The sequence below is a fragment of the Colletes latitarsis genome, chromosome 9, assembly GCF_051014445.1.
Source record: "Colletes latitarsis isolate SP2378_abdomen chromosome 9, iyColLati1, whole genome shotgun sequence".
Taxonomy (NCBI): Eukaryota; Metazoa; Arthropoda; class Insecta; order Hymenoptera; family Colletidae; genus Colletes; species Colletes latitarsis.
This window is the reverse complement of record NC_135142.1, coordinates 21,922,987-21,950,498: the sequence shown is the minus strand read 5'-3', so window position 1 is coordinate 21,950,498 and position 27,512 is coordinate 21,922,987. Positions and strand designations below refer to the sequence as shown.

General features: G+C 42.5%; 1 protein-coding gene across 2 annotated transcripts in view; it reads right to left on the bottom strand.

Moving 5' to 3' along the window:
* Dad (Daughters against dpp) overlaps nt 1–10,087 on the bottom strand; it is an 84,403-nt gene extending 74,316 nt beyond the window's left edge. The window contains exons 1-2 of one of the 2 annotated variants that reach the window (XM_076772165.1): nt 10,035–10,087; nt 5,625–8,971 (exon numbers count right to left, since the gene is read on the bottom strand). In XM_076772165.1, coding sequence (XP_076628280.1) covers nt 5,625–6,492 — 868 coding nt within the window. In that variant the 5' untranslated portion in view covers nt 6,493–8,971; nt 10,035–10,087. The remainder of the gene's footprint in view (nt 1–5,624; nt 8,972–10,034) is intronic. The other variant, XM_076772164.1, reaches the window with a different exon arrangement.
* Nucleotides 10,088–27,512: the final 17,425 nt, after the last annotated feature.

The following is a 27,512-nucleotide window of genomic DNA, read 5'->3' as shown; positions in this document are numbered from 1 at the left end:
ATATTAATTTGTGTACAGGGTGTTCGATGAACCATGGGAAAAATTTTAATTTGAGATTCCAGTGGCCAAAATAGGACGAAAATAAAGAATACCAATTTGTTGATGGAGGCTTCGTTAAAAAGTTATTAATATTTAAAGTTTCGTCCATACTGAATTTTTTTCTCGAAAATGCGTAAGATTTCGGGGGTATGTCTATTCACCAAAAATGATTGTAATTGATCCCTGCAACTGGAAATAATTTTTTCAGACCGATTTGAAATTTTTTTTTTTCGTCGAAAAATTTAGGCACCTACCCCCTGTCGATTTTCCTTAAAAATTCGTTTTTCATTTTTAGTACTTTTGTTTGACGCCCTACAGAAAAGTTGTCTAATACTTTTTTGTAGGAACCCATGAGCTCTACTTCAGGGAAAAATTTCATTGAAATATAGTCACTATTGTAGGAGTTATGGCTGTTTGAAAATTGGACCATTTTTATGGGGTTTTTCTCATTTTGCGAGGCCAAGGACCAACTTTTCGAATATTTTTGGAATTTATATATATTCTCCACCAAAATTCGCGTAGTTTGCTTTTTTAAACATTAAAATCGTCCAATCCGTTCAGAAGTTATGACGTTTTAAAGATTCGCATGAAAATTCAAGGAAGCATTTCTGGCCTGAGATTAGATTTTTGGTAAAGAATTTTTTTCTCGAAACGGAGTAGGATTTCGGGGGTATGTCTGTTGACCAAAAATGCTTGCAAGTGACCCCTGCAACTAAAAATAATTTTTCCAGAACGTTTGAAACTTTTTAATTTTGACGAAAAATTTCACACCTTCTCGAATTTTTTTCTAGAAAGTGGGTAGGTTTTCAAGGGTATGTCTATTGACCAAAAATGATTATAATTGACCCCCGCATCCAAAGATAATTTTTTTAAAACGTTTGAAACTTTTTAATTTTGTCGAAAAATTTCACACCTTCTTGAATTTTTTTCCAGAAAGTGGGTAGGATTTCGGGGGTATGTCTATTGACAAAAAATGATCGTAATTGATCCCCGCAACCGAAGTAATTTTTCCAGAATGATTTGAAATTTTTTAATTTAATTGTTTAATAACTTTTTAACTAAGCCTCTGTCAAGAAATTGATATTCTTGATTCTCGTCTTATTTTGGCCTGTACAATCTCCTATTAAAATTTCTCTCAGGGGTGATCGAACACCCTGTATAAAGTTATGCAAAAGTTAAATCACTGCCAATAGAAATATAATTCATATCACTGCGTGTAATTTGTTTCGAAGTAAAAATAATTATTCGAGTTTCATACGAAATCTACAGATACTTACTTCTAATCGAAATAACGTAGGACCACCCAAGAAATATAAATACAGTTTCGCTAGAATTATTTTACATTTAAAAATCAATTTTATTTGAAAATAATTATTGAAGCATCCGAAGGTAAGATCGATGACGAATAGTATACAACCTTGGTTGTTCAATTTTTAGATAACCCGCACGATTACGAAGATCCGATCATACGGGATGAAAACGTTCGTTTGATAGTGCCTCCAAAGACTAACCCAATAAATTAATTCTTGTTGTGTTATTATCTATTACGACCAAACTGCCATAAATTCTATCTAAAATTCTGTCTATATACCTCGCAGGCAAATGATTCTAACTTTCGCGGAACGCAAACCGCATTTTCCGACGATTACGCTAATAAAAGTGAATTTCACCTCGCATTCCACCATTAAATTTATCGCTTTATCAGCGTCACGAAATCAACTGATAGCCATTGAATGAAAAGTCGGGTTTCTACGTCTCGCTTTGTTTGGCGAACGTTTTACGTTCTTAACTAAATACGCGCGGTATGCAATAATGCAAATTATGAAGACTGAAATGCACGAATCCATCTTCCGACAGTGTCTTATTTTCTCTTTTCATGTGTTTGTCAATCTTGTCTTATCTGTGCGCGGTATTTACGCTACCAAATAGTACGCTCCGCGAGATAAGAAAATAAAGTTGGCAGTAAAAATACCGGCGAAGTCGATCGAAAAAAGGAAAAGTCACGCGAATGCAATTAGTATAAAAGTAATAGTGTCAGGCGTTACGGTAGCTTATCGAACGAATTACTTCATCTTTATAAATAACCTAAACTGCATCGATGCACAAAATCTACCAGAATTATCGGATCACTTCTATTTCTATTTATCTATTTACCGTGCATTAATAATTTACGTAACTTAAATAGAAGAATTCAGTTAATGTAATTCGACGCTGTATTCGATAACATTGTTTTAAAACAAATCTTGTATTTTATCTAAGAGTTTACACGCCTAGTACTAGATTTTAACAAACTCATTTTCCAACACTTTTCACACTAAATAATAAACATACCATATTGAATCAGTAGAGTGAAAGTCGTGTTTCGCAACTATAATTCCACAGAGACTTAACGCCAACGTGAATAAAATAAACTTTTTTATTAAATTGAATTAATTTATTAATTTGTACGGTATAATTTCTGAATTACTATAGCACCTTTCTTATGCTGTTGCGTTTACGAGCGAGACACCATTGTCATTTATTGTTGACGCATTCTATCTGTGCCTATGAGTGACAATGTCTGTACGAGCGAACGAAACCAACCGGTTTGCGTTCTTCTAATTCTGATCGAAAAACATAAGGCTTTCATGCTACCTGTCAGATATCGTTCTCCCTCGATAAGACATAATTTTTATTATTATACTATGAACTTCCTTGACTGCCACCTCAATCTTGCGTACTATCATTTATCATTACTTTGTTTTGTTTTGTTTTCCTCGTTATGGCGAATAAAGCTTTTAAAAAGTAAATAAACGAATTAACAGATCAATAGTTTTAAAAGTAATAATAGCGATGAGCGTGTATCCATTTTTCTATAATTTCAATAACTCGATAAAAAGACAAATTGAACGAAGGAAAGAATTTTGAGAAAAAAACATATTATAGAGGGTGTTCGGCCAACCCCTGGGAAAAATTTTAATGTGAGATTCTAGAGGCCAGAATAAGACGAAAATCAAGAATACTAATTTGTTGATGGTGGCTTCGTTAAAAAGTTATTAACGTTTAAAGTTCCGCCCGTACTGAATTTTTTTCTCAAAAATGGTTAGGATTTCGGGGGTATGTCTATTGACCAAAAATGATTGAAATTGACCCCCGCAACCGAAAATAATTTTTCCAAAACGATTTGAAATTTTTTTTTTTCGTCGTAAGATTTCACACTTTCTCGAATTTTTTTCTAGAAAGTGGGTAGGATTTCGGGGGTATGTCTATTGACCAAAAATGATTGTAATTGATCCCTGCAAACGAAAATAATTTTTTTAGAACGATTTGAAAAATTTTTATTTTGCCGAAAAATGATAGCACCTATTCGAATTTTTTTCTCGAAAGTGCGTAGGATTTCGGGGGTATGTCTATTGACCAAAAATGATTGTAATTGACCCCCGCAACCGAAAATAATTTTTTCAGAACGATTTGAAATATTTGAATTTATTTGTTAATAACTTTTTAACGACGCCTCCATCAACAAATTGGTATTCTTGATTTTCGTCTTATTTTGGCCTCTAGAATCTCCCATTAAAATTTTTCCCAGGTGTGGCCGAACACCCTGTATATAGTTTGCATTACGAAAGAATTTAGGAAATCTATATCTATATTAAGTATATTTGGGTAGTCTTTCTGGAAGGAAGAATTATTTCATTTCTTATGGACCAAGAATATTTGCATACATTTTGTAATGTCACAGAAGAGAACTGATTACGTACCAAAGATTATAAATTTACTATATTGTTACGTGAATGAAAATGTATATCATGATTATAATAACATAATAGAGCGATTACGACCGAATCTGTTTGTTTTATTGTACGTTCGCAAGCCCCTCGTTGAATCGAAATTTATTACAAGTTCCGACGACAATTTCTTTGATGCCTTTATCATAGTTTGTAGGCAAACTTTTAGCGACGAAGACACATGCTATTAGAAGGAAAACCGGCGCCAAAAAGTACACCTGCTCCTTATTTTGCTGACGCAATGATTAGTGGTGCCAGTCAAGTGGCGCCACTTAAATTGACATGTTCCTATATGCAAGGAAATTGGCGCCAATAATCTTTGCATAAGGAAACCCTGAATATCTCTACTTACCGTACTTCTTATCTGCGACGACGGTGATAAAAATGTGCAAAATATGTGATTATTACGTTTTAACGTAATATTAGAAGCCATTGAATTTTACTTAATTCGTTGCTCTTGCATTTACGAAAAAGTTTATTCAAATTTCCTCTGGTCCCATTATATCTAGTAATTGTGAATTCGTCATTTGCTAAAAACGTTCGAAAATATCCAGTATCCCAAAGATGAAATCATTCTTTGACAAGACAGAGACCCCAAATATATTGCATAATATTTGAAAAATAAATCATACTGCGAATATCTGCTACTCGATATAACTTTTAATAACGCGTATCGTTGTTAAATCAAACAATTGCACGTTATAAATAACATAATAAAAATCCTGATCGGAATCGATGATCTCAAAATTTAAGTGGACGATATAATTTACGCATCGTTGCTGTAAACAAAGTTATAGCTCGAACGAGATAAAATAAACGCAAAGTACACGGTCAGATTGTTTACCGACCGTATGTTTTTACATAGCTTTATATTATCCATCCGTTTCGGATATCCATTCTTAACTTCGACATTATTTTTGGAAAATTCCTCGTAATCTTTCAGTGTTCTTTTCCTTCTAACATTTTTGGATGATTTTAATACGCCCAAAGTAAACTGGACTTGAAGAATAATTTTGTTTTAATGGATTACAAAATGTTCGAAAAGATTGTTTAAATTTTTTATAAAAAAATATGGTTTAAGGAAGCGATGTATGTCGACGGCCACCGGTGACCGACGTGGCCTGAACCGGAACGATTAGTGCCGGTCACCGGTGTGCACCGCGTTACTCAACGCGATAACCTTTCGCGGTCCTATGTCGAGAGCTTGACAGTAATTTATCGATTACTGCTATATCTATCATCTCGTAATATTGTAATTCGGCGCAAACATCTGATAATTATTTCATCAGTATTTGAAACATAATACGATAAACTTGATACTAACAGTGACTATAGTCTCCCTCGTCGCATTTTTGTGTGTATATGAAGGGGGTAATCGTTTATAACAAATAAATATATTATTGCTATACTAAGTATAGTAGAACGACATACAGGTAGCACTCCTACAACACGGCAACCTATAACACGGTTTCGCTCTAGCCTTTAGTATAACATGATTTTTGCTTAACATATTTAAAAACTAAATTACCTTAAAATAACGACGCGAAGGAATAATAAACTATAGTGGCTTTACGTGAAAATATATAAACAAATTATAATTTATTAAATTAAGGTTGCGTTAAATTAAAATATTTTTTGTTTTAAGATTAAGTTGCTTACGTAGAATTAAAAAAAAATATTTGCTTTTAATAAGTTTTTGTACTGGCTCTGGGTTTCATATAACACGGCATTTTCTAGGGACCTATCTACCGTGTTATAGGAGGGTTACCTGTATAAAAAATGTTTAGGACCAGAAAGGTAGGAGGAAAGAAGACTTACCAGGTTTGCAGAGCCGACTCCAGTGGTAAGGGTTACAGCATATGTATACGGGGTCTTTAGCGGAATGACAGACAGGAAGTGTCTTGAGCTCCGAGGAGTGAGCGAGATCCGGCCACCGCCAGATCTGGCAGCAGAGCAGGTGAGGATCGATCGGCGTGTTATCGAGCGAGCCGCGAATCGGTACCCTGCACCGTTCCGGGCTCACCGGCGACGTGTACGACGAGTCTTCCGAGCCAGAATTCTGTTCGTCGTCGTTCTCCAACGAGGAAGAACGATGATGCCTACGATGATGCCGATGATGATAGTGGTGATGATGGGGGTGATGATAGTGATGATTGTGGTGGTGATTGTAACGATGAGGACGATAGTATTGTTGGTCCGGATCGTAGGTATCATTCGGATGCTGACGGGGCACGAGGACGCACGAGCCGAGATCGGCACCGCAGCTCTCCACGGCGGTGACTAACATCTCTAGCTGATTTTCCTTCAACGACTTGAGGAGCTCCTTGCACCTTAACAAACGAACGGGATCCTCGTCATCGTCCTGGCTCTGATCGCCGCCGCAGCAACCTTGATGCAGTCTACTCGACGAGATACGGCTACCTCCTCCTCCTCCTCCTCCTCCTCCTCCTCCCCCACCACCTCCGCCTATCGCACCTCCTGACGACGCTCCGCGCGCTCCTCTGCTAGCTTGGCCCGTCGTTGCCGTCACGTTGCTCGTGTCGTTGTCGGTGCCGATCGTGTTGTTTGCGCGATGAATACGTGACGAATCCTCTTGAGCTTCACACTCGGTTTCATGCTCTCCACAGACCTTGGCCTTTAGGAGACGTCTAGTGAGCGCCGTCCGTTTGCTCCAGAACATGAACATGAAACAGGATTTGCGGTACGCGCATTTGGGGGCCAGTACTTTTTAACGTAGCCGCGCGGAAAATGAGAAATATTTGGGAAACGGTGCCGGACGCGGCACCCCGCGACACCACCGCAAAAACCGGAGGACAACTTTCCTCCGCGTAAACCCCACCCCCCCTCCCCCTCCCCCCCTTACGCCGCCGCTTCTCTTCCTCCTCTTGTTTCTTTTACTCCGCCACCTCCGCTAGACGCGTCGTTTTTTTCTCTTCTTCGCCAACGAGGCTATCTCCTCCTGTTCCTCTTTCGCCAACGCGGCGACTACGGCGAAAAAACAGAAGACGAGAAGTATATACACCGTCGGTTACACACTGTCGAGAAAGAAACAAACACTGCTCCTCCAGCGCCGGCACGCATACGACCGAAGGAATCACAGACGAACGGACGGTCCCCAGCGACTTCTGACGGGGCCAGCCAGGCACACGCGCGTATATTTATTTATGCTCTCTCTCTCTGCGTATCTCGTGCACTTTGGATCACGGTCCCGAAATAGTGTGAGTCCCCCGGTGGCAGAATGCACGGCTTCGGTTTCTCGGCTAGCTGCTCGTTGGAACGATCACGCCCGTTAAACGCGCGTTGCTCTTTACCCTTTGCTCTCGCGACGGTATGTTTTTCAAATTTTTTACAGCGCCCCTGGCGCGCGACGGTGAATCAAGGTAGAATAACGGGATATACGTCTTCACCCTCGTGTCGTCTTCGTGTCGATAACTTTTTCGAACGCGTAAACGAGGTTGCGTCGAATACCGTCTGCTGACCTTGAACTCTCATTTACCTACGTGCCACGGTATACGCAAACTTGTCGACCGATTGGTCGACTTGCCAGCGTGCGGGCGCGCGCACCCACGAATCCACGTACGATAACCGCGCAACGATCTCGATCAGTCGAACAAGCGCTTTTTCATCTCGCGATTTTCCTTCGAATACGATTCGTGGTACTTCCGTTTTCAGCCAATATGAAATTACAAGGTTACTCTTCGATTCGATGAAACGAGCATAGCGACGATAACCTTTTGTCCAATGCGGTGCCGTCGGTAGGCAAAAAGTAATCGGCGATTTATTCGATGGCTAACGAACGTAGCGTATAATATAACGACGGAAGGCACGAGAGGTTTCTCTGTCTCGATGTCCACGACGGTTCGCGGACGTCAGCTTCGGTCGTCCGTGGTCGTGTACGGTGCAACGGTCGCCGGCGAGGTTACGGACGCGCACTAATAGTATCACGATGCACTTCTTATCCGCTGGACGTAGGCAGCACGGATCGGTGGCGCTCGCACACGACACCGGTTCTTGACTTTCCTCGACGTTGTGTATCGACAGCGATGTTGGTGCCTTAACCTCGCGACCCGGCACACAAGCACAAATACACACACGAGCGCGTAGAAAATACGTACATCGGCGCCGGTCGCCTTTAGCAAGAAATTGTTTTCTATCGTAACGTATCCTCCTTTTAAACGACGACTCTGTCAGCCGCGTAGTACCACGCCGCTTGATCAATGTTTCTCGAATCTCGGACGTCTAGGCCCCGCACGATACGGTAGTGCCGTTTTCGTTCTTGGTACTCCTTTGCCCGTGCCGTCACCAATGCCGGCGCACCGGCACCACATAACAACAATGACGACGACGACGACGACGACACTTTAACCTCAAATCCGAGATTGTCGCGTCGATCACTCCCCGTCATCCGTATACGCGTATCACCGAGTGACATTTTCCGCTCGCATCGTCCGTCTTTCTCTACTCCTTCTCACTGTTCTCACTATTCACCGTAACACACTTGTCGCTCGTCACCCATCGCCGTCGCCGGCCTGCGGGCTTATTCGCGCGAGGCGACCGCGAGGACGCGCACTGTCACATTCTTGAAATTGCTGCCCGGAGAGCAAGCGAGAACGAGCAAAGACACTAACGGGTAGGGATAACGCGAGAACCAAGACAGACGGTTAGGAGAGAGAGAGCAAAATACACTCCGAGAAAAAGAGAGTAGTAGGGAGGACTAGCGCGCACAGATCGGATATATAACTCGCGGAGGGCGAGAGAGGTCGAACGAGAGTAGCGCTTCGGTTGCACGTTTTAAAACTTCGATACGTACACGAGCCGATAATAAAAAGTTTGTGCGCGTGAGTGAGAAAAGTATTGCGTTCGGTCTCGCCCGTGGCGTTACGCTCGATCTCGGCTGTCTCAACTTCTTCTAATAGTCGTTCTCGTCTTCGCGCACAGATACTGACGTAGTCACGGGGCAAACTGTTGCGAGGAACAACCGCGATCACGGTCGTAACACGACTCGACTCGGCTCCGCTCGACGACGCGACTGGTACGCACGAGGTCTCCGTCATGAGCGCACACACCGATTTCCACCGCCTCTTCCTCCACCTCCTCGTCGCCGCCGTCGCTCGTCTCGTCCCGTCCGTCTCGTCTCGGCGCGCCGATACACCGACCGCAGCATACTAAACACACAAGGGAGATTGTTAAACATGGCCGTCGCTGCCGCGCCATTATTTCCGCCGTTCGCCGCGAGAGGCGCCATCAACGGCGGCGCTCGCAGGGCACTTGTACACCGTGAATCGTAGATTAGACTTTTTCAATTTTTCTTTGCATATTCGAGCGTTCGAATACGTCGGTGCTTTAACCCTTTACTAACGGAACGATTCAAAGTATTCCTTATTTAACTACAGTCGTATAACGTTATCATATTATTTCCTCAACGCTAGAATTACCGACGACTTGCGTGTACCTACTTTTACCAGAGGGGTAAAAATGACTTGTTTTTTAAAATAACGAGTATTATGGCAGAAAATTGCGTTTGTTTCAAACTAAATTAAACATACTCTTGAGAAGCAACAGCATTGTTGACTTCTGAAATCCTAATGAAATCGAAAGATTACCTAAATTCTAAACCATTGTAGTACGTAAAGTATTTTCCCCGAATAACGGGATTTTCCGTTTCCTCGTAATGACGAGTCGTACGAATGTTGGAAAGTATTTTGAAGTAACGAGTCTTCTAAAAACTTTCGAAGCGCAGATCGATCGATCGTGGATCTCCGCGCGTTTGCCATCCGTGCAACTGGAACACGTTGCGGAGCAGGATAAGTAGTGGAAGGAGAAGGTGGTGATGACAAGGGGTGAGGGAAAGAAGCGAAAGACGGCGGGGAGAGGTTAGTCCAGGCAAGAAGGGAGGCAAAACGTAAGGTGGACTCGTTTGAAGACGGGGGCGTCAGCCGGTCGGTCGCGGTTACTCGAGCGGCCGAGCAGACTGACGCCAGCGTCTCTGCGTAGCGCCAGCGCCAGTCACCGACAAGTACTCCACCCGGAGGGTCAACATTCCAAGACGAATTTCAGTCATGATAATTCTCGTAAAAGAGATACCCGACCAACCTCTTGTTGTCGCTTAATCAGAAAAGATTGTTGAGAAAGGAAAGAAACACCGAGAAAAGAATTTATCTATCGTTTTCCAGATTACGTGTAGTACATGTACTTGTAATAGTATCCATACGATTCTTTGGTACTTACGCGACATCAGATTCAGTCTAGAGGGAAGATTGGTCGAGAAGCCATTGGTGAATCTGTAAAAAGATTGATTCTTTCGAGGCGTCGATTATGACAAAATTATTTTTACATATACAAGCTATTGTAAAGGTCCCTCTTCGGAGTATTAGGCAAACGGAAGTTGTAAATTAAACTCCTTCGTTCGGGCAATGTTTGTTAGAACCGTACGGAATATCTGATTCCTGGCTATCGCGGAACAAAAAATCAACGCACATTTGAACCCAACCACACCTTCGTTAAAGCAGGTATAAATAGCGAAGGGAGATATTCTAAAGACTACGGGGAATCTGGAATGGCATATCGCGATATAAATTCCAAATATAGTCCCTTATAAAATGTTTGGGTTTAATTATTTTCCTTTCTTGATATTTAGTTGCAATTTTTACGAATTCTTTACGAGAAATGAAATAAGTTACTGCAAATAACAGAAATATGAATATAACTGTATATAAAATTTAAGTCGTTTAGATAATTTCAAATGTATAGAAACTCCGATCACATTGTTAGAACGTATTTCTATTCAATAAAGATTGTAAAGTAAAAATAAATATATAATTTAAAAATAAAATACATTTGATCGATAATTATATTATGTGATATATAATTCATCTTTATACCAAAATATGTAAGGCATTTGAGAAACGCTGATGCAGACTAATAATGTATGTATAGCTCCCGTCCAAAAAGAAAGGATAATAAAAAAACAGAATACCGATGACACAGAAACATTTCAGTCGTACGAAATGATCCGTCCATTTGTCACCCGTTCTCGCGGAGATAAGAAAATTTGAATCGATATCACGCTCTGGAAGCTAAAGGGGCTCCATTAATTTATTTCACGGAGTCCATATTGAAAATGACTCCGGAGGATAAATCAGCGTCTTGACGCATTAAAGCTCGCTCTTTTTTTGCCGCCGTCGTGTTCGTTTTCTTCAGCGACGTCTAGACGCGTTATTTCACCGTTGGAACTCGCTCTGAAATGATATAGAATTTAGGAAGTTATTTAGTTATGTATGTCTGGCGTCCTGAGCTGGCTAGTAATCAGGCGCCTGGCCTCCGCAAACTGTCCGTCGTTCTTTCTCTCTTTTCTCGTCGCAGTCTTCCCCCCCACCCTTCGCCATTCCCTCGTGCTCTGATTTTGTCTCGTTCCATCGTTCGTTCATTCGGTAAAGCCCGGTAAATTCTCCAGGGCCGTCCATGTTCTCGGTGCCTCGGTGTCTTACAAGGATAAGCCGACAACTTCGAGTCTCCAATTATGATGAATCTTTCAAAACACATAGTGGGCATCTTCCTCGTTACAAATTACCCGCATACTCGAGGCGGATACTCGAAAGTTTTCGAGTTGTTTGCATTTGAACAATTTTGCCCGCCACAAAGTAACAGTAACAAAATAAGAAGGTAAAAAAAATAGTTTTCTTAGCTAAAATATCTTGGAAAATCCATCGAATTACGCGTGAAACTCTTTTTCTCTATTGTCGGAACCAACGCGGTTGATTACACGGCCACTTACGCTAATTTTACTGAATCTAACCGGGAATCAACAGGATACCATGTTAGGCGGTAAACACGCATTATACCATCGTATATAGACATCCCAAGAGAATGGGGGGAAAAAAAGGAAAATTAACTGAAAGAAAGTGTATCGCGGTCGGTCTTTGTAAAAATCTGCTCGAGCTTCGTGTGCTCCGATGGTTAACGCGTTTTATGATATTATTAACATACCTAAGCAAACAAAAATGTACCGGCGGGTATCCCATCTCGGGTCTTCCTTTGACTGCGCGGAATTATACGTTCGTCTCAGCGGAGTTAGGGTACGAAATTACAAGCCATGGCGAATAACCATTTCGTAACGGCCTGCACGAGCGTAGGACCAGAACAGGACGCGCGGACACGAACCATACTCTTGCTTCGTTCTATTTCCAAACACGAAAATTATTCACGTTCCCTGCACTACTCCATGGCGCCATTCTTGACATATCGCGCCGATGGCACCGGTAGTCGCCTGAACGGACAGTAGAAATGTACGAGAACCCGCGGACCGACAAACAGTGGAGCGGAATCCTCAGAAGCTGGCAAAAAAAAAGGAGAAAGAGCGTGTAAATTTGCGTGAAATTTGAAACCTAAGGGATTTTACGGTTGAATATATTATAAAAATTTGAAATTGACGCGCGAATCGTAATTGCAAGTCGAGCATTTTCAATTGTTACTGTCCATAAAATTTCATTGTTATTTGAAACGATCAAAGGGCTTACACTTATGAAGCAACTTGTACGCGACTAAGAACCGTAATAAAATACGACTACTAGTCATCGTGTATAATCTAATCAGGAATATGATATAACATACTCGTCGAATAATATTTATTGTTCGACAATCGATTGTTACGACACATACCACGCGAAGATTGATGTATCGGTTTTCTTAAGACTTCGCAAATAAGAGGAAGAGAATGATCGACGCATTGAAGTCTCTGTGACGCGCGCGACCGCGAGGCTGGATACGAGTCAAACCAAAGGGATATTAAATAAAAGAAGTACAATATTAGAGGCGTATTTGAGGCATATTTGAGGCATATTTAAGACCTGAAAGGTTTAGCACCATAAACCATGGAAAATTCTTTGGAGTCTAACCTTAAAAAAGCATGTTTGATGTTCAGATTAATCGTCGAGTGTTATTATCGCTTTTAATTAATACGGTATCGATATATACAGTAAAATTCCGATTAACCAAGATACTTGTAACTGGGGTAATACAATTCATTAATAAAGAATAAAGTATATAAAATGCCTACGCTTTATTCGTCAACTGTTTAGTATTGACGTCACTGCTGGATGCATGCGGCTGTGACTTTTTTGTTTGTGTGAAATATAATCCGCAACATTTACCAAAGAATAATCAGTATATCGATACTGTGGTATTGCATGTCTCAATCGTAGGGGCCATAAACGCAACGATTTATTGTATGACGATTGTGCATCGAGTTGCAACCTCACGCCACTATCCAACATGGCCGCCAACAACAACCCCACAAGACTTTTCAATCACCTTTCAACCGCTCGTATCGATGATTTCTTAAAAATCGTCGATAACATGAGAATAATATAGACGTCTTTTAAATTTTTTGTCCATTTTCGTTCATAGAGCGTCAGCAGGAGTCAACCGATACGTTTCTTTGAACGGCGCTCCAAAACTCCGACGGCGCCGCTGTCAACGCTCCAAATTCCGACCGTGACGACGAGAGCAATCGGCGTCGTTCTTCGAAGCGGCTACTCACGATTCCGCTATAATTCATCTTCCGCGAACCGCGGAGGCGTTTCAGGCTATTCTTGGTCCAGCGGAGGCTGTCTTTCGGTGGACCTCTGATGAACCAGGACGATGCTTTGAAACGCGTGTCAAAATGACCGATCATCGAAATTTCTGCCCGCTAGCTGGAAACCAATCAGGAACAAGTTCGCACGCATCCGTGCCTGTGACTATTTAACCCTTCCTCTTTCGAGCGTTCGCGCCAAACGTACACCCCCGCTTGGTTGACGCGATCTCAGGGCAAGATTTCAACTCGTTCAGACGAAAAGTCGACCATTTTATCGATTACCCGTAACTTAATATTCAAAGAGTTGCGCGGTAGAAAAGGAACTCGTCGATTCGTGGACGCTAAAAATTCATAGTCGTCGTGAAAGAATCTCGAGACCGAGATTCTGATTAACAAGAGGGCAGCCTGGACAGAATGAATAATTCAACGACGTGATTAATACAGCCGCTTTCCGCGACTACTTTCTTTTAGACGAGGTCCAGCCACCTGTCGCGTCGTCGTGGTTTTCACACGTTTATGGAAATTCGAAACGAATTAGCGACATCCGTCTGCGAACGGAAAAATCCGGTTTGCCACTGCACGGAGACATGCAGCGTGTTCACCGGACCGTGGGTAATCGTCTACGTCGCTGGCGCCTGTCCCTACTTAATTCTTTGTCGTAAAACAAGGTGGGACATTTATTCTTCCGGTCGGGACTGTTTTTAGAAACTTTTACATCCTAGAACGCAACGCAACGCTGAGCGCAATTATCGTACCTACGCGGAGTGGCCGGAAATCCCGAAAAGCTTGCAAAAGGGGATTATTTTTAATGTGAAAGATTGCGCGGAATACTACCAATTTTTACACTTAACTTCTACCGTTTCTCTCAATTACCGGCAAGACTTCTAAACCCAATCCTGAGTAAACATATTAAAAGCAGATACCCTAATGGTTTCCACCTGAGATCCAACTACGATCTAGAAGTAAACATTTGCACAAAATAAAACTGTCTGTTTAGTTTCTATTTTGGCGGTCGGTCGCGACTCATTATTTCGTACCGACGCCCCCTCCACGAATTAGGAACCACGAATTCAACTCTCTCGACCTTACATCCGGGACTTTTTACATTCCGGGGACCGCGTACACCGGAAGATTCTACTTTGGATGGATTCGAAAGAACTGGTAGCATTGAGCGGCGTCGAACACCTGCTATTGCTCCTGTACCTAACCCAGACCCAACCTAAATATTGTATCCGGCATTTTGTATTACAGTGCGGGACGATGATGAAACGATAACCCAACCAACAGTTTTATTTCTTTTTAAACATATATGTAAGTTTTAACAATAATCCATGGGACAAAATGGTAGCCCAAGTTTCAGTTGCTATTAAGCTATTAACGAACCCAGAAATAGAATTATCAGAGTATAAAATCTTGATTCGACGATGTAATATCTCCTTAAGAATCTTGGTGCAACGTTTGATCCGTCTTGTTACTACGACTGAGGCGTTACTGCTGTTCCACTAATTTACGTTTACGTCTTCCACCTCATTTTCGTCGCGTTTTATCAACCCACAATAAATTCGTACTTTCTCAGCGTTTCCTTGTTTGATTACGGCGACTCACTTTGTTTCACACTGTCCTCTTTTACACGACGTGTTCAGAATTCGTTCCTCGTCTCCTTACCGTTCTCGTAAATTCGGTCACGTTACACCTCCGTTCCAACGTTTTGGCTGGCTGAATATGCGGCAGAGAATCTTCGTCTTTACCGTGTTGTTTACAACGCTCTAGACTCAAAGCTGCTATTTATTTGTTTAATTTACTCCTGTCCAATTTATCTTCGCCTACCACGAAAGCTCCAATCACCACGTTCTGCTAAATCTTTCTGTATCGTTTCACCGCGCTACTAAATTTCAAACATCCTCTTTTCATGTACCTACTATTGCAACTCTATTCCAGTCGACGCGCGTCCCTCAAAATCCTCTTTCAAACAAGCAACTCGTATTTTTGTTCCACAGCGCTTAACTTTTCACATCGTCGTGCTTCGTATTTTTACATTACCACCTGCCATCCACCATAGACCTAGCCTGCACGATACGTGCAGTACTTTCTAAATATTAGTAACGGAGATTACGTTATCTGGAAGATTGTACGTCCAATAGACGCGAAAACTGCAGGTATCCGGTGGCGTCGTGCACCTGCCATCGCTCCCGCATGTAACATAAACCTAACATGGACTTAGTTAGTTACTATGGGAACAGAGGACGGTTGCACCACCGAAGCCTCGGCTGGTCTTTAACGACCAACTTCCCACACGAAGTATGCATTGCTCAAGAGGACAACTCTGACTCTTCAGACGACACAGTCTTTTTCTGGCGACTTTATGACTATAATGTAATCTTATTCGCAAGAGGCGCCACTGCAAGTTAATAATTACCTAAAAATATCGATTAACGTTCGAGTCTATATGTTAGTTCTGGGCCTCATCTAACGTTCTGCGTATCGCTAACAGGGATTCCATTAACTAGAAGCTTGTAATTAGCATGAATGCGAAAACTTCAAGTGTCTAATAGCGTTGATCTCATAGTATTTCACTCTTTACATGCCAGAGATAGAATAAACGCGGTGCATTCTGTATGTAAATAACAGAGATTACGTTAACCAGAGGATTGTATTTTGAACGGTCACGAGAACCCGTTGGTGTTCGACTGTGTCGAGCATCTGCGATCGTTCTTGCATCTAACGTAGACCTAGCTTGGTCGTTGCACGAGGCAGTGTTCCGCGTGTTAGCGACGGAGATCGCGTCGAGTAGAGGATTGGTGTGCGAATATATATGCGAAAAGCGTTTTGGTATCTGGTGGCGTCGAGCACCTGCAATCGCTCGGCGGACAAGCGCGTTGCGACGGCCCTGCGTAAAAGCAGCGACGAGGACGACGTGGCCCGATGGGTGGGAGAGGTATGATGGGACAGGTGCGGCTCGTAACTTCCTGGATAATATCGGCCGATCCGGACGCGCGACCGGCGCTAACGCTGACGCTTACGTTAGCGGTGGCGCCACTCGGATCCACGCCATAGGCGCCTGTCCGTCCCGTTCCTCTTCCCTGCCCCTCGACTCGTGCACCCTCGCTCCTGGCTCCTTCCTCTCTCCTGTTCGCCCATCATTTCTCTTTGGCCATAACGCGTACGAATGCCCTCCACTAGCGATGGGACCAACGCACGGTCTAGCAATTATGCACATTACTAACGGCCGAGACGATATCAACGACCTTGAAATATGTGACAGAACGAAGGCTCGTTAGCGTCTCCGAGTGCGATCTAATGGGTCCCTAGCTCTTAGTCCCCGAGACGTTATTGAAAGCTTCGGTTACAGCACAACTCATTGTTCTGGAATCTATCCCAGACCATTATAGTTTGAAACACTCGTTAATTGCGTTGCATTTGAGGCAAGTATTCGATTCTGTATATATTTAGATGGATTTTGAGTAATCTAAAATAAAAATTCTTTTAAATTGAGTAAACAAATATATATGTACTAGTTGGTTAGTCCTGAATCCTTTCTTCGAAACTATCGTTTACAAAATTTACCTTACTAAATCCTGAATCCTCCATTCTTATTCTTGAGGTCATCTAGTCTTGGACCCTTCGTGAAATTATCCAATTTATACTAGCCTTTTCTCTCTGAAGTAAAGTTGGAGACGCTGGTCGAGGTCGCGGATCGTATGTCGCGAATTGTTTGAAAGTTGCAAGCATCGGATCGGTCCCATTGCTATATTCCACTCTTCTTACGTGTCCTCTGCCACTTCTCAGACAAGCGTACGACGTCGCTAGCAAAACCTGCATCATCTTTATTCATGCACAGTGGGTAGTTGACGAGAGGCGAGATGCCGTGGAGAGCACGTATGACCGAGGTGCATGCATACGAAATTGTGCACATCGACACGGGGAATTTAATATTTGAAAGGAGGCCTCATCGGCCGTATTTGAAGTCGAGATGCCGTTGGAATTATTTAAAGCACCGATTTTCGAGGCGGTGTACCCGTGAACGACGATGCTCCCTCGGTGCGTTATATTTATATATTCATATATGCTTTAACAGTGTTGCATTCAACGTCGTGGCAAAACCCTTTGCGCAACGAATGCTTTGGCGGAAACGTCGTGTCTCGGTATAATTGCACTTCAAAGGTGCATTACCACCTGTTGTTTCGAACACGGTTTCTAAGATCCGTGGCTAATGGAAACCGAGGTTTTCGAACTTTCGACAAAGCCATATTGTCTTACTATGTAACTGAAAGCAACGTTCATGGCTTTCTGCGTGTCGTAACATGTGCAACTCTGAAATATATGACGTCGTGTCATTTTGCAAAAGCTCGACGAAATCAAAGTCGAACAATTGGGGGTTCTTTCCACTTGTTTATTTTTGATAATTCGTGCAAAACAAAACGACACTTGGATCGTACGGCGATTTCCGTGCGAATGCGTCTCTATGAAAGATATCTTCCTCGTTCTACGTGACTATTCGATCGTATATATCGCTTTCCTTCGACTACATTTATCAGAATGTGCCTTGTGTATACACGAGATGCAGCGCAATGTCAATGTTACTGTCCTGATAATGTCGAAGGTTTCGATGCGTATCTACATACGTGTGCACGGAGATCATGGATATAAATAACGTAACACGAAGTGTAAATAACGTAATTTTATAAAGAGGAGATCGAAATCGAGCGTTAACTAATTAAATTTCATTGTTTTATGATTAAATCTGGGTTAACAATGTTTTCATTTACGTCAGAGGAAATGTGAAAATAGACACGATATTATCATAATTAAATATAATTAGAGTAAAAGACAATAACAAGATCAGATTGTAACGAGGAAGAAGCTATAATGATTTTAATTCTTTCATATTTCCATACAATAGGATACTGTCATAACACGTATACTATATGGATACATTGTATAAACTTTAAGAAACTTGTGAAATATCGAAGTGAGATCTTTGAAGTAAAAAGGAAAAGGCGAAGCTCTTTTATAATTAGACAGTGTCGAATTGCGTTTAATATTAAAAGTATTATAATTTATGCAAGCATATTAACTCAAATAATGTGAAGGTATGTAATTATAATATTCTTCTTCGCATGATTATTTATTTTGTTCTTTAAATTTATCTTACTATCAAGTTATTGAGCATTCAAGAAAATAGGAGATTTATGTGAACATATGCAAAACGTATGCAGATGTATTTATACAAAATGAAATATTAATATTATTATGTTGACAATTGAATAAAAGAAGATGGAAGAAATAAAAATCTGGTTACATGGAGTTTTAAATAAAAAAAAATGCAATTTAACAAATATCGAAACTAGGTCTTGCGTTGCATGAAGTATAATTGCATCATGTAGGCTTGAGTGGGAATCGCAAGAAATTGTTCTAGTAATAATTATTTGCTTTTTAAATTATGGTTTCATTTGTTTTTCATAACGGATATTGTAACGACGAAGTGGTATGCATCCGACGTGGTCCTCCCTCTTATCCACGTGGTTCGTTACTAACACGATATCACTGAACTCTCATCATTCTTCACCTGTTGCAACTCCAGCCTTCCTCTATTGGTCGACTGTCGCGCATGCGCTGTGCACCGAAAGCAAGGTAGAACTTGCAATAAAGTTTCCCGTAATCTACAGTTCACTGTACCTAGACATATAATCCGCGTAAAAAAACTTGCTCATGCTAACGCAGACGTAACGAAAAACGTTGGATGCGTTCCGATTGTCGACTGATAGAACGTGATCGATATCACGTCTACCGTCAATCGAAAGTAGAAACGCACTTATGGCAATGCTTTTGATCGCATCCATGGTTTATTTAATTTTTGTAATTTCGCTGGACCATTTAACTAAATTAAGTTTATGTTACCATACGTAATTTTGAATTAAATTGGAGTGGAAATTACATACGTCGCCGTAGCGGCGCCATTGGAGTGCGAAAGATTAATAACGATTATTAGGAAGTCACAGACACAAATAGTGTCAAAGTCTGATTTCATGTTTCTATTTTGCGTTACTGTAGATTTAGAACAATACTATGATTATTTAGTAATTTGTTTGTATGAATTATGAGTTAGAATCCCTAACACCAAGATGGATACGATATAAGATTAATTGATTGACCTATTCTCCACATATGGGATTATAATTTGTTGCTAAGCAGAAACTTCTCATTTAGAAGAGAACTTCCCTTGGTTCATTTATTCCAAAATATTGAAAATTATTCTTGGATAAGATAGGCAATCTGTGAGATATGACGAGTCGATTGAATAATTTTGTAGATTCGGCAGCGAGTTAATCGAGTTTTGCATATTCTTCTACATATTTTAATTTATTACTCGAACGGTATTTAACATTTTAGAACTGAATTTTTACCGCTAAAATGATTATACGTTAAGCCGCGTTCAATTGATATCGTCATAGGCAATCATCCTCCACTTATTTTTACTACTATTATAGATTATAGATTACTGTAAAATTTATTGCACTTGGATAACATAAATTGTTTTCGAGATACGATGAGTTTATTGGAGAATTATGTAGAATCGAGCGGAGAATTCGTCAAACTTTACACGTTTCAATTAATTTCACAGAAATCTATTTTTACTAAAACCTGTTCAGATCGTTTTGGAAGATATCTGTAAAATTTCTACAAACAAACCCCCACTCAAATATTTCGTATATTTCGTATACTGAATCTGAAAGTAAGATAAAATAATTTTCATACAGTATACCATGTTTTCTTTGCTCCGATATCACTTACATAGAATAATCATTTACAAATCCAAAATAACAAGTACAAAATCCACGTTCACCCCTATCAAATTCGTAATCGAAACGACCCCTGGACTCCACGTATTCCAATATACATGCAAATCCGACTTCTATTCCGTCTTTTTAAGATTTCAAATCGTCGTACATCCAAGATGCCCGTCGACCCGATAGCGATCGCGAGCCGATCTACGCGCAAGAGGTTCGAAATTCTTTTACTGCAGTGATTATTACCAAGATATTTATGCCCTGGTGCGAGATCGCCGCAACTTCAGCATCCTCGTAACCGCCACGCAAATTCCTCCGTCCCGCGTTCGTGGCTGGGCACGGTAACTGGCTGGACGCACTTCGAATTACGACATCGAGGCCCGCCGCGTGAGCGCGGGAAATTCAAACGACCCGCACCGGTCCGGCATCGACCGCGACAGGGATCGCGTGACTTCGAAATTGGCGAACGAACGGCGGCAAAACGTCGAGCACCGTCGACGGATTTGGAAGACGGGGTGATTGGAATAAACAATCGAAGACCGACTGCGTCGATCGTCGAGCGTCGACTGGCCGCGAGCCCGACGGCCGCGCAATATGTAGCGTAGTGTAGAGAGGACGACTGGAGCCTGTCTGCTCACCCCTGTGGTTGTCTGTTGCCTAAGGGCGGCCTCGTCCGGCGCGAATTCGCGGCGACACAGCAGCGGCGCGCCAGTAACGTGGCGACGCGAATCTTGACGCCATTCCGCGAACGCGTGTGCGTCCGTGTACGTATGCCGCGTTCTCGAGTCGCTCGTACACGACAGCGTTTCCCAACCTTTTTCCGTCTAACGCCCTTTTGCTAAGTCTTTGGCAAATATGCGGAGACCGCTTCCCCATTACAATATTTGTTAGATACGTTATCAATTGTTTTTAACTACGTTAAATTTTACGAGACGTTGGATCTCGAATCTGAGGCCCGAAGAACTTGCTATTAGTCTTCTTTTTTAACCCTTAAGTGGACTCTCAATCTCGATTGAATTATTTTACTTAACGTTGAGTTTTACCAACTTGGTAAATGGTAATCAACTTTCCATTAAAGCATTTAAACAATAATAATTTTTAAATAATTACGTTGACGCGGCGGCTCAAATAATCCACTTAAGGGTTACATATAAATTATACTTCTATTGACAGAGATTTAATTTTTAATATATTTAATTATAAGGAAAGAACTGCTACACCCTCCCATAAGAAAGTGATGTAATTTGCAAATGGCTCGTAACAACCGCCCCCTGAAAGACTCTTGCACCCCCTCAGGGGGTACTGCCGCCCACGTTGGGAAATGCTGGTGTACGAACTCGAGTACGAGTACTGGTTCGAGGGTGGTGGAGGGAACCAAAAGAGAAAGAACGAAAGAGGGATGGGGGTTGTTACGTTCATGCACGGCCAACTAAAAGAACACGAGAGAATCGTACACACCAAGGTGCTTGACCGAGTGCAATCGAACGACTAATCGTATACCGGAAACTTTTCTTGCTTCTGACTGCGGATAAACGCAATATCATTTGCGCTATACAGAGTCACTCTTAGTTCCCTCCCTTAAATTGCTTAGAGTAGATATCCACATTTAGTAAACGTTTATAAAAAAAAATTTGTATGTATAAATTGTAATATAGTTGTAATGTACTAAATATAAATGCAGAGCTCAAAGTGTAAATACTGTTAGCGTAGGTCTTGCTGTAGCACGTGCTAATTTTTTTTTTTTTTTATTACTATTTAAGTTCTATTCAAGAATTTTAATAGCAAAGCATAACGCATCGCTAAAATTAAATAGAGGTTCGGTTCTAGCAACGACTTTATTATTTTTTTGCCTCTTCGACGTTTAAAAAAGTGGTAAATTCCTTCGAGATATTCATATTTGCACTATTGGTGAATGCGTGGATAAATACTGCAGAGCGTGTTTGCTCGTTTCGTTAAAAGTCAAATACTATTTCTGTCGGACACATGCATTTAAACGTGTTCCTTTTGCGCGGTACGTAAGAACGGAACGCGGATAATGATAGCGATGGGGTGAAATGGTATGGCAAGGATCATTAGTGCATCTAATTCCGTAACATTGGAATGCAACATTATAAATTATCCAACGAGTCTTAATAATCCGACGTCCGAGCGGCTCTTTATATTATTTACATTTCTACAAGATTCACATCCTCGTCGTTTGTTACAACGAAGAAGACGTTCGCTGGTACATACCGAGGCTTCTTGCAAAACGAGCAAACAATTTTGGAAAAACCTCAACTAAACTTGGCATTCTATTCTTTTCTGTCTAAATAGTATTCCAGAGTTTGCGTTGTATTATTCAGACGTCGATGCTTGTGATTCTATCTTAGCGGTTTCCAAACTTTTTGAAAAGCAAAGAAAATTTCTGCGACCAAGATACGCGGCAACTTTAAAACGATGCATGAAATATTTATGTCATTGGTATCTTTCTAAATTTTCTTTTACTCTCCTCCTCGAGTATAAGATAACCTACTTTTTTTGCGATCTAAAAAACATTTATACAATTTTTGTGCGATCTTCATCTCGTTAAACAAGGAGATTCCATCGATACAAATTTTCTACGTCGACGATCACAGATGTTTCCGTACTATTTCCAGCACGATGGTACTAGAGTTCATTATTTTATCAATTTTAACGATCTCCATTTCGCATCGCGGCTTCTCGTTAATTTTTCGTCGCCCATATTTTCCATGTCCGGGGCGATTCCGTGCTTTGAAATATTATCACGGAAGCGGGAATATTCTATTCGATGGTTCGGTTACCTCAATTTCTTGGCAAATTATTTTTAGTGGTTTAATTTTGTTCTAATCCTTATTATGTCGGATGTCTGTAAAGGTGGAGGTAGCATATCCTGTATGCTCGTGAAAATGAAGCTGCGTGGACGGTGGTTTCGGTTATTACCGATTCGGTAAAATGACCCGAATCGTTCAAAAAACCGTTTCGCGTGTTCGGGCCATTACGCGAGATATAATGACTCCGTCCTAAGACTTTTGCGGGGCCAGTGTATTTCAATTTGTTGCCAGGCAATCAACGCGCGTTAGCGATTTCATTTTACGAGCGTTCCCCGCCGTTCGACGGTACACCAGCAAAACGAATAAGGGATGTTATAACATCGGGATATCAATTCTGTCGTAAGTAATGACACAATCGTAGCCAGTCGGTCGGATGTCGTTTTTAAGTGTGGGTGGAAGGTGATGGTGACGATCCATGGTCCGGCTTCGTTCTCCAACTCGTTGTTTATCAAGCTCCCCTTCGCATAACAAGCATCAAAACACTTGGCGCCCCACGCTGGAGCCGGCGTAGTCATCTTCCGCCCCAATGGTCGCTCCTACTTTTCGTGGATACGCGGGGGTAGGCGCTGGCATGGGTTAAAACATGGGTACAGGGAGGGAGGATCCCTATACTCACAGGCGCCGGTCTCTATCCACCGAAAAAATGAGTTATCGTCCTGGATCCAGAGGCACGGGGACCCGATCGTTCGAATCACTGTGAGAATCGACGCTGAAATGTTTGTAATGTTTCAGGGGTGCACAACCTTTCCCCTTAATAGGTCAAATAAAATAAAATAAATTAACGTCTTCTGCTCTTTCACTCTTTCACATTGCACTATATATTTTGGACTTTCTAACAACTGACTGGAAAAACGAGTTCAACAATCCATCATATACAATGATTTTTAAACGACTTTGAAGTAACTCGTTTTCAGTGTGTTTTTCTTCCGACTGAATTTTTAGAAAACATTCAATCGGACGCGAGAAGAAAGATACACGGTGCCCTGAGAAATTATGCTAGAAATACGCGTAGGACATTGCAAACAAAATTTGAAAATAAATGGATCGGACGAAGCGGTCCTGTTCCGCCTCGATCGTCGGATTTAACGTCGCTGGATTCCATTTTATGGGGGTTACGTAAAACATAAAGCGGTGGCTACTACTCCTGAAACAATGGAAGACACGAAAATAAAAATACAAATTGCCCGGAGCGTCGGTTACTCCTTCGACAGTCCGACGGCTGAGGTATTTTTTTAATTCTGACGATTCCTACATTGTTTATAAATTACGAAATCCTAACATCTTATAGACCTGTTAGTACGCAACGTGTCGTGCCGAAGATCTTTGATAAAATCACCCCTTTCGAAACAACCTTCCCACGTAAAAAGAAGGGAAGGGAAAAAATTCGAGAAAAATAAAAATGTCCCGCGAGAACGCAATCAACGCCCCTGACGATGCTTCGAGTGTTCCGGACGGAGGATCCGTTCCGAGGTAAATAGATTTCGGAAACACTTCTCCCGATTGGACGGACGTTACAAGAGTCCTGCGAAACGATAAAACCGAACGGCGTGCTCCAGGAACAAACGTCTTATGATCAATCGAGGAACGCGGTTGGTTTTGTAACGACGGGGTGGCGTAGGATGCAGGGAGACGCGCTGGCACCGAAGCCACCGTTGGATCGGGATTCATAATTATTCCTGGACAAAACATGACGCTATTGACGTATCCAGGATCGGGAATTTTAGCTGACAGTACCAAAGCAAACGTGTATTGGTGCACGGGAGGGGGGGGGGGGGGGGGGAGGTTAGGGGCAGGGCGCCCTCCGGCTTGGCGACCGACGAGCAACATCCCACTCCCGTCGTGACGGTGCCACGATGCCAACAGAAGAAGTAAACTTGCATTGGTCGACGTCGCGGTCGTCGACGACGTTGTCGTCTTCGTCGTGTCGTCGGTCGCCCGGCGGCGGCGACAGTGTCGGCGACGCTCCACGGTTGGCGTCGAGGTTAGCGCCGGCCGGTCGCTGGAATCGGCGCCCGGCTGTCTCTGTCTCCCTTTCCGTCTCACTCTACGTTCCGTCGTCCGTCTGCACGAGAGAGCGGCCCGTCGTTTCGTCGTCGTCCGCTCGACGGCGACGACATGGCTTTGCCGGCTGTCGCCGACGCCATCCGCCGCTTCTGCGCCACCCCTGTTTCCCTTCCCCCTTTTTTGTCCCCCCTCCCTCCCGCGTCGCTCTGTCGATATATTCCACGACGATGTGTTTAGATAATAAAACTCTGCTCTTTGAAAAAAATTCCCAGTCTACGGTGCCGCCCCCTTCGCTACCCCTTGTTTGTCGATGCGGAAAATATTGGCTCGAGATTATCTTCCAGGATCGACCCCCTCGTTCCCCTCTCGGTGTGCTTTCACGCGCCGTACGCGTTAAACACGCATTCAACTCACCGATACAGGTGAACGGCGAGCAACGGAGACTCGCGCCGGAATGCGAAATACCGGTATTTCACCGTTATTTTTCGGTTATACTTTCGTAACTCTTATAGAAATCGATATACGATACGTTTACCGGTGATCTTTCGGGTTTAAGCAGAGACCCGAAACCCGGGGCTACAGCGAACGAGATGCAAAGACGCCATTTTACGAGGACAGATACGATGCAACTCGTTTGGTTGTTGATCAACACATTCCAACGCGTCAATGTTAAGGCAAGAAGCGAAGAGAATATGGTTACTGTTAGGGAAAGTGTCGCTGGGAATCCAAATTTATCGATTCCACGACGTTCTCAAGAATTAGGCATTCCTCCGACCTCCGTGTGACGAATTCTGCATAAAAACTTGGGTTTTCCTCGTTAGAAGATCTAATTAAGAATCGAAGCGGCCCGAGTTCGCTGATTATCATTCGCGTTAGGTACAGCCTAGTTTATGCGCCGGAGTCATTGAAAATTATTCACTTTACCAAAACGATATTTGAATAATATTTCATCAAAGAACACTAGATCGTCGTTTGTATTTTCATCTCGTTTCGATCCAGAGCGACAGGAGTTTACTCTGCTTGGATACTTTTCAATATCCATTCCCCGAATGGTTTCGCCGTCAGCGTTCTCCCGGGTAGGACAGGCTTTCTCGGTAATTATATTCCCAGGTTCTCGTCGCCGAATCAAAAATTATTGCGCGGCTACGGTCGCCGCGAAGGAACGATTGAAAGAAAAGCTCTGCCAAACGATGAGGCGAGCCGAGCCAGCGAAAGTTTCGCTCTATTGCTTTCATGTCGGCCGGTCCTCGCCGAAGAAGAGCCCTGGCGTCCGAAACTGCTTCGTCCCGACGCCGTTGCTGGCGGCTCCTATGCGTCCGTTCTCTCTGATCTCTTTCCTCATCTTCCCCTCGCCGGCGCACCAGTCTCGGTCCGTCCCGGCGTCCCTTAACTCAGACCATTATCCGTATACCACGATTATAGGGCAACGGGACCGACAAACAGGCTTGGGCCAGACCCCCTGGCACCCTCTTCTCAACCATCCCTCCCTTCCCCCTCCCTTTCCCTCTGGCTCTTCGTCCCCGGTCACCCCATACCGAGCGCTCACCGTCGTCGCCGGCTACGCAAACAAACCCGTGCATCGGCTAACATAACTTAACAATCTTCCACTGGTTCCCTTTTCCTCCACTCCTCGTCATACTTCTGTCCCCCCTCCACACCGTCGTCCAGTTGTTCCTACAACTGATTGCACCGCGATGCATCGGTCTGCCACCCAGTATCGGCCGGCATCGCTGCACGCTCGCCTTCGGGGCTCCTCGTTTTCGCCTTTCCCAGAAAACGACGCCACGCATCACTGGAACGATACTTCTCGCAAATTATTGTGCTTTTGCCGGTAGTTCTTGATAATTGTTTTACGGACGGAGTTTATGGCCGAACCGTGTAAAGAACCGGTTCCCCGGTCGGGTCATTCCACGCCAAATCGATCACCTTTTGCGCTCCATGTCAAGGATTCCATAGAAATTGTTGGACGACCAGCTTTCTTTCCATCGTATATCATATTCGTCCTAGCAGTTCGTTTCCTTTAAATATTCTTGCGTAGCAAATTTTTCGTCGCCTTGTAAAAATCCGAAACATTGCGAGGGTATTTCTTGCAGCCTCCTTTACAAAATAACGTTGTTCTTGGGGTGGGCGTTTTTATGTTTGACATTATAATGAGCTGTTAAATGCCGTGTCCAGCCTCTACGGGCAACAAACCATACCCTTTTCACGTTATATTTCAATGAACCTCCGTTAACGTGTCCCAATTTGGTCGTGTTCCCTTGCAATTTAAAGTTTTGATGTTAATTATTAATGATAGACAGATAGGTATTTTTTTAATTTACGATTACATCTTTTTTCGACGAGTTCTTAAATCGTTCGAACGAAGAAGTTACCATTCTGCAGATATATGATTATGCTGCTACAATCCGTATATTAAAAATTGTTTCATTTTCGTTTTGAATTACATTTAATATGTGCATATAAAATAAACGTTGGACTGTGATGAAAATTGGCGCGTCAGCCATTATAG